Genomic DNA, 13,775 nt, shown 5'->3' on the forward strand with positions numbered 1-13,775 from the left:
TCGAAGTTTAAATGAAGACTGACGTTAGCACAAGTAGAGTGGAGCCTAAAACCATGAACACAAAATGTTTTGGAAACAGTGTTTCTACGTGAATACAAATGACAGTGATATCCACCTCTCCAGAGGACAGACTTTTCTTCACTTGTCACTCCTGCTGTGCCAAGCCTAGAATGAAGTAAGAAGAGTCTCTCAGCTCTTGAAATCATTGTCAGAAATCCACTGAATTTTACTCACAGGACAGGGCCTGGGCCCTTGCTTAGTGACCCCTGAGCATATCGCAGGCAAAGCTTAGCTGATGCATTGTTCTGAAAAGTTTGCCTGTCTGGTTGCCCACGCAGCTTAGGGAATGGGAGAGAAAAGGCAAAAGTGAGATGGAATGAGAGCAATGAAAAGTAAAGCTCTTTCTGGCAGTAAGAGGAGGGCTCTCACCCTAACAGTGAGGGAGAAACGGAGCGGTGCCCGTCGCAGCCGTGCCTGGGGTTGATGAGCCCGCGTGGTCAAGAAGGTTTGAAGTTGGGTGGTGTACGCTCCGTTAAGATGTAAAAAGGACAAGTGGTACCTCTTTAGAACTCCTACCCAAAATGGTTAAAGTAATTTAAAAACACATTTTAGCTTTTCAAGGAGTGAGCTTCACTGATCTGGAAAATTCATTTCGGCACTGCCGCAGTGTGAGTGAACATCGTTGTTGGGTCTTAGGTGCAAAAGGATGCGAGAGCATGAAAAGAAAAAAAAAAAAAAAAGAAAGAAGGATTAGTCAAGAGAAGAGTGAGGGGATGAAGAGGACAGGAAAACCATCCTAAATAATGGAAGAGGCGGCCAGCGGCGGGTTTCTCTTGTGGCATCAGATACAAAGCTGGCCGGCCCAGGGCTGACGGCAAGAGCTCCCTGTGACCACAGCAAACCTTGATTGTTTCAGGAAATGGTAGCATTTCTGTGATGGTGGCTGATTCTCCCTGCGATACTCAGTATATTCACAGTGTGTTAAATCCTGATTACACATAATGCCCCGAGGGTGCTGCTCTTCTCTGTTTCATTCAGGGGAGCACATGGGCTCGAGCCACCGTGGTGTGAGTCATGGGTTTGCCATCATCTTGAGAAGCAGCTAGTGACCATGCTTGAACGCATCCTTCTTTAACTGATGATTTATTATTTCATTTATCAGAAGTACCAGCTTATCCCTATTTTATTTATTAATTTATTTAAATTATTCAAGTTCTATTTGAACCTCAATTTTGAGGACTAGATTGGCAAACTCTATCCTGTTGGAGATTTTTCGAGCTGTAAATGACCAAAGGTTATGCTATACTCTGAGTCCTCTCCCTCAACCCCAAAGAGAATCTAGGAAAACTTTGGCCATCAAATTAAGGCAAATTGTAACTCATCTTTCACCTGGTGATTTGCTAGATAATTTCTTCCTCGTTACTACTTTTTTGTGGTGTAGAGTAAGTAGGCTGCAGGGCTGGGGCTGGCCCAAGGCCACCCAAAGGGCACAGCCTGAGAGGGAGAGTTATAATGTAGCATCGCTGAGATGCCTTGCCATAGTACCCTCTTCATCCAAGTGGCTGCTTTGATTCAAGACTTCTGTTGTTACAACTGATCATATGCAGAAGTGCATCTGTCCACTAATTTATTCATTCAATAAACTTTTATCTAGTCCTTACAGTGTTCAAGGCACTATGTAAAAACTGTGGCAAGGTACAAAGATGAATATGACATTCATTCATTTCACATATATTTATTAAATACCTGTTATGATTGCGTACTCTGCTAAGGGTCGGTGATGCAGTATGACTGAGATGTAGTTTTGGCCCCAAAGACATCACAGTTTAGTAGGTAGGTCAACTAAATAAAAGACAAGACAGTTCAGGGTGGGACATGTTGTAATCGGGGTAAGCGAGATTCCAAGGAAGCACATTGCAGGCACCTAAGTCACGGAAGACTTCCTGGAGGAGGTGACATTTAAGACACTCCATTCAGAGTTTTACTAATTTACTAAGTGCTTAAAGCATGAGGGAAAGTTTTGGAAGATCAGAAAAGATTTTATTCTCACACACTTTTGGTGGTGTGCTGCAAAAAATGATGGGATCCATACCAATATTTGCTTTTGATCATTTTGGCGTCTTTGGTCTCTTTAATATTTGGTTGTCCTTAAAAATTGTATCATTTAGCATCTTAAGAAGACCAAGCTAAGCATTTTCAGCTCACAATCCTATCTGGATTTGAAAGGAATTCTTTCCTTTCCGGAGTGACGCGATTACCCATGACACGCCTTTGCCAAAAGGGCATCTCAACTTTATGTGGTTTCAAATATCATCGAGTAAAGCAATTTACATGATGTTAGTTTAGGTCATATTTTTAGACTTTATTTTCTGAAAAGGTTAATTTTAATCAGTCACTCTTGCTTAATTAGAGTGACCAATTTGGAATACTTCGTTCAGAGCCTTAGCCTTGCTAAAAATACAAGACATTTTTCCTCATTGAATAGGAAGCTTGAAATTTTAGACCACGTATTGGTGAGTTAGTTTGTTAAATTGACACTGTGCGTGGAGACCTCCTGCACTTGCAAAAGAGATGCAACGGACAGAGAGACGCTAATTAACTCTCAACTCTGCGGGTGTCATTAGCGATGCTGTCCATGGAAGCCACTCGGCCTTGTTTTCCTCTCTCTCTCTCTTCTCAACGTCTTCCACCCCACCCTTTGTACCCCCAAATTTCCAGCCGTGAAGGTCATGTAATATTTCGTTTTTTTCTGTCATCAATATGCTTCCCACTGCCACAGTAGTTAATGCTTTACCTTTTGTGAATAAGGCAGTATGTTAAATCAGAACAGACCTCTAAAATAGAGTTTGCGGGAGTTCCCGTCGTGGCATAGTGGTTAACGAATCCGACTAGGAACCATGAGGTTGCGGGTTCAATCCCTGGCCTCGATCAGTGGCTTGACGATCCGGCGTTGCCGTGAGCTGTGGTGTAGGTTGCAGACGCGGCTCGGATCCCGCGTTGCTGTGGCTCTGGCGTAGGCCGGTGGCTACAGCTCCGATTCAACCCCTAGCCTGGGAACCTCCATATGCCACGGGAGCGGCCCAAGAAAAGGCAAAAAGACAAAAAAAAAAAAAAAAAAAAAAATAGAGTTTGCAAAAGAAATCAAAATTAAAACAATGTAGAATTGAGGTCCAGAGGTTATTGTTTGATGTGCCTTGGGAAAATGTCCAAAAAAAAAAAAATTACAGCAACTTCTAGATATCTTATGTAAAATACTTTAGTGGGAATAGGTCTCTGTGTCTCTGTTCAGGTTAATTAATTGTGATCTACTCTTCTCCCCCAAGTAGGTCATCTGATGCTGGTCAGAGTTGTAGTTACCCTGGGTTTTCTATGTTTGTCAGCTGTGTCATAGATGGTTTGTTGTCTATGAGTTGCAGAATAAGCCAGAGAATTTGGTTTACTGGAACTGAGTGACGGTTGGGTTCACTCAGCAGCAGTTTTGCTTCTTTAAAGGAAATCCAGAGAAATCGCAATAGCCAGCAGCCTAAATATCCTAGGGACCCATGTGCCAGGAGACTTAGCTCTTTTTATCTGTTGTCCGGTTCTCCTATTATTCTAAGACTAAAATGTGTTTGAACTCAGACCATATAAAGTAATATGACTAGTCCTAGAAGAATAGGGCAGATCTTATACATCCAAAAAGTCTTACCTTCTTTGAAGCAGTTGCCTTGAGAGGCTCAGCACTTACAGGAATTCAGTATATATTTAGGACTCCTTTTAGAATCACTTTCAGAGACGGTGACATTTTCTATTGAAAGAGCTTCATTATCACAAATTTTAATCTTTTGAAGATATATGATTTTTTTGAAAAGGTTAAAACTTATTGGGTGTCAGCAGTGCCGTTTGAGGTGGATGGCTTAGCAGACCATTACTATTTGGGGCTTAAAATTAGGTTTGACTAAAGAAATTCACTGTTTATTGCCCATAGAAAGGTGAAATGCCTACAAAGTTTGGTTTAACTGGAGATGAGAAATTCTGCCAGAAAATTGGTCATCCCAGTGGAAAACATGTTTACGTCTCTTTTCAAATTGTGACTGTTGCTTTTCTCAAACCGATCTTATGAAATAAATGGGAGAGATTTACATCTTTTTCTATGGTTTGAAACGTAAATCCTTTGTTCTCAAACTTGGCTGTGCATTGTAATCACCTGAAGAAATGGGAAAATAACTACTGATATCTGAGTCCTAATCCTAGAGATTCTGATGGACACCTAGGGACTTTAAAAAGTTCCCCATAAACAACAAGATGCGACTGTATAGCATAAGGGACTATAATCAATGTCCGATGATAAGCCATAATGGAAAAGAATATTTTTAAAAAGGCTGTATGTATATGTGTTTGTATATATATAGTTATGTAATGTATGTGTAACTGAATCGCTTTGCTGTACAGCAGAAATTAATACAATATTGGAAATCAACAATACTTCAACTAAAAGTATCAGTGACCAAAAACAAACAAACAAAAAAGCTCCCCAAGTGATTCTAATGTGCTGCCAAGGATGGGAATTGTTGGTTTAAATAACATTCAAACCATTTGCTATTGGAAATTGAGATAGAGCTCTGGTATAAAGCTACATGCAGCCAATGCACGTTTTAAGTGTTCTACTTCTTTTGAATGTTTCGGTAGCTTCTAATTCTCAAGAAAATCCTCCATTTCTCTAAATTGTCAAAGTACATTTCCACAAGTACTGATATTGTATTGTCTCTTTACATAATTTTAAAATTTATTTCTCTATGTCTTTGTCTTTTTTCTAGTCTTTAATCTTTGTTTTTTATTCTCTTTTTTCACTTACCTTCAGTCAGGCTCATGATGAGTTTTATCAGTTTTTATCAATTTTATTGGTTCTTTCAAAGAATCACCCTTTGGATTATGTATCTTTCATGTCATTAATTTCATTAAATAATCTTTATTTGATTGATTTTATTGTTCTTTTTCTAATGTCTTAAGATGAATACGGTCTTCCACGAGCATCTTCTTTAATAACGAAGGCATTTAAGGCTGTATATCTTTTCTAATTTTAATTTTAACTGAGCCTTCTATTGAACTTGTAATGGTTATTAATTTCCTCTTTGATCCAGTGGTTAACACTACAGTTTTTAATTTCCAAGGGTCTTAATTCAAAGAAGCTAAACTTTTTTGAATCGTATTTTTATTTACCTCAAATTTTATTGGATTATGATATGAGAATGGGTCCTATGAAATGTTTCTTATTTTTAATTTCTTAAGGATTTTTTTGAAATCAAGTATATGATTGATTCTCATGAAGCCTTCATGGAGAAATGAAAAATTAATTAAATTCTGTATTGATAGGTTGCAGAGTTCGTCATATATCTATCTATGTCTTAAGTTCATTAGTTACTCAGTTGACCCTTGAACAATGTCAGAGTTAATCCACTTATAACCTAGAGTCGGCCCTCCTTATCCACAGTTCCTCTGTGTCTGCAGATTCAACCAACCACAGATCATGTAACACTGTAGTACTTACTATTGAAAAACATCTGTGTTTAAGTGGGCCCTTGCAGTTCAAATCCTCATTGTTCAAGGATAAACTGTATATTCAATTTTTCCACCTGTGTCTTTCTAAATATGTTTATTATATATAGCTGTGTAACAAATTCCCCCAATACGTAATGGTTTAAAACTGCAAACATTTAGTATCTCACAGCTTCTATGGATCAGAAATGTGAGTGCAGCTTAGCTGGGTGATTCTGGCTTAAGGTCTCTCATGAGCTGACAGTTAAGCTATTGTTCAGAGCTGCTGTCATCTGTTAGGTTGTCTGAGACTGGCAGACCCATTTCTAAGATTGCCGACTTACATGTCTGGCTGTTGGCATTTCAGTTCCTTGCTGGCTGTTGGCAGAGTAGCCACATGGGCCTCTCCACAGGGTATCCGAGTATTCTCATGACATAGCAGCTAGCTTTCCCCACAGTGAATGATCCAAGAGAAAAAGCAGATAGGAAGCTACAGTGTCTTTTAATGACTTCATCTCCAAAGTTGTACTCCATTGCATCAGCTTTTTTTTTTTTTTTCCCTCATTCATTCCTTAGAAACAAATCACTAAGACGAGCCCACATTCAAGGGGAGGTAAATTCGGCTTCACCTTTTTTTTTTTCCTTTTTATGGCCACACCTGCAGCATATGGATGTTCCCAGGCTAGGGGTCGAATTGGAGCTGTAGCTGCAGGCCTACGCCACAGCCACAGCAACACCAGATCCGAGCCACATCTGTGACCTATGCCACAGCTTGCAGGAACACTGGACCCATAACCCACTGAGTGAGGCCAGAGATCCAACTCCCATCCTCACAGATTCTTAACCTGCTGAGCCACAGTGGGAACTCCTGGCCTTTATCTTTTAAAGCAAGTGTCAAATAATTTGTGGACCTTATTTTCAATCAGTAATTCGATCCAAATAATTTACTGTGTTTGTATTTTTAAAACATTTCCTTTTGCAATTATAGTAGCTAAATATATGAAACAAAAACTTGTTCTTTTGTTTATTGAATACTAGTTCATGAATTGTATCTTCTTTATAAAGTACTTGTTATTATGATGTAATGTTGATTTGTGTTTAGTACTCTTTTTTTCTTTAAGCTGTGCCCATGGCATGCAGAAGTCCCTAGGGCCAAGGCACGAGCCTCCACCACAGCAGTGACAATGCCTAACCCTTAACCATTAGGCCACCAAGGAACTCTCTGCCTAGCACTTTCAGTATTAAATTCCACTTTGTCTAATACTAATATTTGCATTTTTGCTTTTTCTTTGTTGCGTTTACCTTGTTTTCAACCTCCCTTTATTTTTTTCATGTATATTTCTCATAAACTATACATACCTGAGTTTTATGTTTTAATGTAGTCTGATGGTATTTTAATAGCAGAATTTAGCCCACTCATATTTAGTATAACAACAGATATTTTTGAAAAATGTCCTATTCTACTTTGTTTGCTATTTATTTCAGTTTGTTTCATCCTTCCCCCTTTCTTTTTGCTATCTTGGTGAAGTTTTTCAAAATTGTTTTTTTTGGATTTTTACATCCTTTTCCATTCTCTAGTTGTTATTTTTCCATCTCTGACATTTCTAATAAATAATTATGTGTGTATAGTTCTCAGATAGGTATAACTTTATTCTTCCACCATTATCCACTCTCTCCTCCAGTAAGATAAATGTATTTCTTTTCACACTTCACAGGTACATCCCCCATTCAGGTTTGTAGATAATTTTAAAATTTTTAGAGAATTTTACTTTTCTGCCTTCACATCCCCTGCAAATCCTTAGCTATTGCTCATGCCATAGCATAAGCTAATGGTTCTTGACCTTTACTAGGTTTCCTTTACAGTATATCTTTTCTACCTCTGGAATCCTTGCTTATACTTAAGTACAACTTCCACATTATTGGTATTGATTTATATTTAATTACATGCTATAAGATTTATTGTTCACATCTGTATCCTTTCCTCTTAGTCTTTCCCTGGAGTAAGGACTTTTTTTTTTTTTTTTTTTTTTTAATCGTTACCACTATTATTTGGTTAGAGTATTTCCTTGAGCATTTTCCTCTCTGGGACATGTGGGTGCTATATTCTCTAAATGCAAGCTCCTTGAATTTAGTTTCCTCATCTGTTAAATGAGAATGCTGTTTACTTCTGTGTCTCTAGCACCTAAAACTGCGTCTAGTACATAAGCAATCAATACATGTTCGTGAGCATAGGCATCATGAGCTCTTTCAAACTTCAGGCTGAGCCTCTTTTTCTTTTTTGGCCTCCCCATGGCATATGGAGTTCCCAGGCCAGGGATTGAATCTGAATTGGAATTGCCACCTATGCCACAGCTGCAGCAGTGCCAGGTCCTTAACCTACTGTGCTGGGCCGGGTATCAAACCTGTGTCCCTGCAGAGACACTGTCAATCCCATTGTGCCACAGCGGGAAAGCCTAAAGTCTTTTTAACCATGGAAAATTCCCGCTCTTATTTGTGTAATGATTGCCTCTTCTCCATCTGTTCCTTTATCCTGATCGTGGAATGCTTGTTATTGGCATATTAGGTCTCTTGGCTCTGAGCTCTAGTCTCTTACTCATTCTTCATGATTTCCATCATTGTGCCTTTTGCGCTGAGAGATTTTTCATTTGCTTGTTCTTTTAGGTCAGAAATGTATTTTTCAACTATTCCTTCTTTTAGTTAGCTCCAGTCTGTTGATATTTTAAATTTTAACGGCGTATTTTCTTTCTTTCTTTCTTTTTTGTCTTTTTTTTTTTTTTTTGTCTTTTTAGGGCCACACTTGCGGCACGTGGAGGTTCCCAGGCTAGAGGTCTAATCGGAGCTGTAGCTGTCGGCCGACACCACAGCCACAGCAACGCCAGACTCGAGCTGCGTCTGCAACCTACACCACAGCTCACAGCAACACCGGATCCTTAACCCACTGAGCGAGGCCAGGGATCGAACCCACAACCTCATGGTTCCCAGTCGGATTCGTTTCCACTGAGCCACTACAGGAACTTCTGAATGGCACATTTTCAATGTCAGGAGTTATTAACTTTTTGTGCTTTATTTCATGGTGCTTTTATTTTTTTTTCTAAATAAAGTTTTCCCTGTCTCCTCCTGCAGTCCTGTCTCATTAGGGGATGGGACTTTAATAGATCTGGTTGGTCCACCTTTTTCTAGTTACCGGATCCCCTTAAGTATTAGGTTATTTTCATTTTTCATTTTTTGCTTAAACTAGGTTAAGCCTCTCCCTAGTTGGAGGTATAACACTTTCTACTCTTGCATCAAGAATGTGAGAGCAAGTCTCTATGTGTGTGGAGATAGGCTGCTCATTCCCTCTTTGCAAATTAAAGGAGTCCCATCCCGGAGCAGCTAAACATAGGATCCCTTGGAATGAACAACTTGCCCTTAGTCCAGTGTTCCTCCTTGGGTAGAAGTTTCACTCTTCTACCCAAGGAAGAGATGAGAGTAGCCATTTTTGACAGGACAGATAACAGGTTCTTCCAGAGAAAACTCATAGTAGGTGGTGGTGAGTAGAATCTTCCTGTCCCAAGCTAATTCTTCACTTCCAAGGTCCCTTGCAGGAGATGCCTGCCCCGAAAGAGTGAAGCTGGCTCACTAGCTCGAGTGAGCGAGCAGGTTTTTCCCAGTGGAAGAGCGGCCTCAGCCTCCTTCCTCCTTGGCCACAGGGACGTTCAGTACAAAGCCCGCTTTTAAAAGCACCTTCTGTTCACTGCTTGTGTTTTCCCCTCTTCCTTCCGCAGAACGGCCTCCCCTCAGTGAGCAACCCGTATGTGTTCAATGGCGATTTTGTAGATCGGGGCAAAAATTCCATGGAGATCCTGATGATCCTGTTTGTGAGTTTTCTGGTCTACCCCAATGACCTGCACTTGAACAGAGGCAACCATGAAGATTTTATGATGAATATGAGGTAACCTAGGCCTATAGATTCCCACTTTCATTCCCCATTCTGGAAAATGCTGCCAGGCTTAGTTCCTAACGGACAGTGAGAGGAGAGTGTAGAGAAGTGAGAAGAGGAAAATCTCCAGGAAGACTTGACTTCTTACCCCTGTTTAGTTGCGCCAGTCTTCTAGTGTGTGACTCTAAATTGCTCCAAAGTCCTCTTCCTACCTCTTCTTTCTTTTTTTTTCTTTTTGCTTTTTAGGGCCGCACTGCAGCATATGGAGGTTCCCAGGCTAGGCGTCCAATTGGAGCTACAGCTGCCGGCCTACACCACAGCCACAGCAACTCGGGATCCAAGCTGCGTCTGCGACCTACAGCACAGCTCACAGCAGCGCCGGATCCTTAACCCACAGAGTGAGGCCAGGGTTCGAACCTGCAACCTTGTGGTTCCTAGTCGGATTCGTTAACCACTGCGCCACGACGGGAACTCCTCCTCCCTCCCTTTTCTTCCGGTTCTGCCTTCTGCCTTCTCTTGCGTTCTTCCTCCCATGCCCACCCTCTGCAGGCCAAATCATGTGCTGGGTGGACGTGTTAGGCCAGGTTTGGAGGTGTGCGAGGTTCTGTGAACAGGTTTAGGTTTGGGGGAATCGCTCTCTTGCTCCTCTTTTGGCTGGCTTCGGACGTTGTCTCAGAAGCTAGTACTGTGTTTTTCACTGATGTGTATATTTTTAATGACACGGTGATTGCTTCTGGCATAGTTATTCATAAACACATTTGAGAACAGCTGTAACGTAGCGTTTCAACTATCTGACTCACTGGAGGTTTGAGGAATCAAGGTTGGTTAAATGATTTACCAGTTTTTGCTGAAAGTCACAGTAAGTGGCAAGTGTTCTCCTTTCTTTTCTTTCCTCCTCTTCCTCCTCCTCTTTTTCCCCTGTCCCTTCCTCTTCCTCTCCTTCTCCTTGTCTTTTTCTTTCACTTCTTGTTTATGAATAAGAGAATCTAGTTCGCTCTAGGGAAGTAGAAGGCCTGGCATGTTTCATGCATTGGTCTTGGGGTTTGGGGCAACTGATTAGTTTTGTAAGGCCGTTTGGGCACCTGGCCTGAGTACACAGCTTCATTTCTAATCCTCAGATGTGGAAGTAGATGCTAAGACCATGAAGAAGAAACTCCCAAGGATGTTTTTAGAGGCCCATTATATGTACTATAGCTCAGTACGTTGATTCGGGCATGTCCTTTATCTTTCCATTTATTTAGCCAGTCGATTATATTTATCTAGTGCCTAGGATAGTTAATGAAAGCGACACGGCCCCTGCCCTCCTAAAGTTTACATCTAGCAGGGAAGACACGAGGTGAGCCGGTTTTCCAAGGGTGATGAGTTCCTAAAGTTGGGTAATGGATGGTTCTCCCACAGAAGTGTGGCGTCAGCCCTGAAGGATGAATTGGGCGATCAAGAGAGGCCCGTAGCAGGGGGAATGGGAAACAGTGCTCCACGGTGAGGAGACAGCTTGCACAGAGTTTGAGAAAAGACTTTTTAGACTTGGAAGACGTTCACGATGGCAGGAGCATAGATGCAAGGACAAGATGGTACCTGATAGGGCTGGAGATGTAAGGGATGACTGATGGTGTAGAGAGACTTCGACTTTCTTCTGAGGACGAGAGAAAACCATCGAAGAATATTATAAAATGTGTGTTTTTAAACCGCAGCTGGAAGAATAATTTGGAAAGACGCAAGAATGGATATGGGAGGTCAGTTAGAACGTAGTTAAGAGACAGGGGAGGGATTCTCATTTAGACTAGGGCGGTGGAGGCGGGGATGGAAGGAAGTAGATGGTTGGAGCAGTTTTGGGCAGTGGTTTAAGACTTGCTGACGTGCTACGGGGGACTTGGAAGAAGACAGATCAAGGATGGCCTCCAGGTTCTTAGTTTGAATTAGGAATATCACTTATACTGGGAACATGATAAGAGAAGAAAGTTGGAAGGAGAGAGAATGATGGGTTCCGTCTGAGGGAGGCTGACCCGAGGTGCTGCTGAGTAGGCAGGACTGAGTTCACCTTGGAAAACCTAGCGTTACACTTCGGGAGCTCTGCGAGACGAGACGTGATTTGCTTGGAAACCAGAGGTGAGTGTGCTGTGTTGGGACTTCACGGTGTCGGATGTGCAAGGTCTATGTTATCATCCTAAGGCAAGAAAAGTAGTTGAAAAAACGTTTTCATCATTAAATCTCCCGTTGTGACTGCTATTCTATTCAGGCATTAAAATTTGCGACCCTTTCTATGAAAACCCTCAGTACCGTTACATGAACTCCATCAGAGAGGATCAAGAGCCAGCTTACTGTCTTCGATGCCTTTCTTTGTCTCTGTTCCGTCTTCTCCTCCCTCCCTCATCATTCATTTACTACGAGATATAGGGGGTCTGAGCACTTCCCTCTAAATGAAAAGCCTTCCCTCAGCTGCCGTAGCACACGTGTCAGCACTTACCCAGCCTGTGCCTACCACATATTCCTTAAGTTGTCTTGTAATTGTTTCATGAGAGTCTGTCTTTTTGCCCAGTTAGACTCTAAGCTCCTTGAGTAAGTCATAGTTCCACCTAAAGTCTTGTTTTTTGAGTTCTTGATACTTGAGACAGTGGGATGTCAAGGGCTCCCTTTTCTGCATGACTCATGTAAGTAGCAATTATCAGCATGTAATGAAATAGTTGAAATCCTTTTTTTTTTTTTTCCCCCAGGTATGGCTTCACAAAAGAAATTTTGCATAAATATAAGGTAAGACTCATCTACTTTTTTTGGTATTCTTTTTGCTATTTATACATGGAAGCTTTTTTAAAAAAAGAATGTATACATGTATGTGTGACTGGGTCACCTTGCTGTACGGTAGAAAATTGACAGAACACTGTAAACCAGCTATAATGGAAAAAATAAAAATCATTATATATCTCTATATAAAAAGCCCTCAAGAAGGGTAACGGGAGAACTAGTCCGAATTCATGCCAATACAATAAAAGGGCAAAAGAAAGCCCTGGCTGAGCTGTAGACCTATTGTTCTTCCTGGATTAAACCAAGCATTTTCATTGTGACTTTTGTGTAAGTTTCAGCATAGATATAAACATATTCCATTGTTTTAAAGGTACCCGGGATTTGTTTTACTCAGGCATAGTAAAGCGTGCAGACATGGAAGTGACTGTCACAAAAGAAAAGCTTTTTACTTACAGTTCCTTAGAAACGGGATGCAGGGCACATCAGATCAGGGGGCCACGCGGGGAAGCACCCCTAGGGCATTCCGAGGCAGAGGCGAGGAGGGGAAACGGGAGCCAGAGCCTTTATTGTGGTTTGCTTGGGAAGAAACGTGTAATCAGGCCGTGTAATCAGGTTTAGGGTTGGCCAGGCTGAATCGTTTCAGCGGACTCTGGGATTTAGGGGTTGGCCAGGATTGTCTGATACCTGGTCCTGAGGTGATTGGAACGGGGAAATAGTGGCCCTGAGTTTGAGAACCCCAGAAAGGACTAGTTGGGAGGTTGGGCTCTCCGTAGGTTGACTTGCAGATGAAAGGAACTTCATTTACATACGAAAGGCAAGTCTCCTACCAGCCCTCAGAATTAACTCGCCTTGGGAGGGATGGTCTCTTCTCCAGGGGCAGTGAGGCACCAAGATTGTCCAGGTATTAGAAACACAGAGCAAAAAGACATGATGAATGCACGCTAGTTAGTTAGAGACTCCATCCTGACCTCCTTTGGGTGGCATGAAGACTTTTGTTTTTTCGTCCATATGTTGGGACTAAGTCAATAAACTTGATCCTGTGAGAAAAACAAACTTACTCAAGCTCTTGCTTACAGCTACATGGAAAAAAAATCTTACAAATCTTGGAAGACGTCTATACTTGGCTCCCCATTGGTACAATCATTGACAATGAAGTCTTGGTCATACATGGAGGGATATCAGAGTCCACAGACCTGAATTTACTCCACCGTATAGAAAGAAACAAAGTAAGAAGCACTGTTTGCATGAATCTTGGCTCAGAGATGTATAAAGGGATATGTCCCACCCTTCATTTATTATTTTATGTTGATTTGTTTTAGTGGTTGTTGTAGACCTGAAAAGATTCGTACAGATTTTAAGAAATTCCGTGATTGCATGATGTCGACTAAAAAAATATGCACGACCTAAAAGTTGAGGGTTATGTTTTACTAGGTGGACAAAACTGAGGTCTTAAGCCTGGGAGGCAGCATCTCAAGTAACCTTGAGAGGAGGTAGGGGGGAAGCTAGGATATATAGGAGTTTTGCAACAAAGGGCAGGTAGTAGGAACAATAGATTATTATTAATAAAAGAAAACCAGGTATCTCCTGTTAAGGAATTTAGGAC

At 41.2% G+C, this 13,775-nt stretch overlaps 1 protein-coding gene across 12 annotated transcripts in view; it reads left to right on the forward strand.

The window, feature by feature from the left end:
- Positions 1 to 13,775, forward strand: part of PPEF1 (protein phosphatase with EF-hand domain 1) — a 139,317-nt gene that overhangs the window by 93,642 nt on the left and 31,900 nt on the right. For 8 of the 12 annotated variants that reach the window (XM_021080644.2, XM_085008658.1, XM_085008659.1 and 5 more), the window contains 3 exons: positions 9,279 to 9,445; positions 12,145 to 12,181; positions 13,249 to 13,398. In XM_021080644.2, coding sequence (XP_020936303.1) covers positions 9,279 to 9,445; positions 12,145 to 12,181; positions 13,249 to 13,398 — 354 coding nt within the window. The remainder of the gene's footprint in view (positions 1 to 9,278; positions 9,446 to 12,144; positions 12,182 to 13,248; positions 13,399 to 13,775) is intronic. The other 4 variants (XM_021080646.2, XM_085008662.1, XM_085008663.1 and 1 more) reach the window with 1 other exon arrangement.

The sequence above is a fragment of the Sus scrofa genome, chromosome X (genome assembly GCF_054392235.1).
Source record: "Sus scrofa isolate SSC_HxYL_T2T_F1_AM1 chromosome X, Sscrofa_HxYL_maternal_Yorkshire_Landrace_v2.0, whole genome shotgun sequence".
Lineage (NCBI taxonomy): Eukaryota > Metazoa > Chordata > Mammalia > Artiodactyla > Suidae > Sus > Sus scrofa.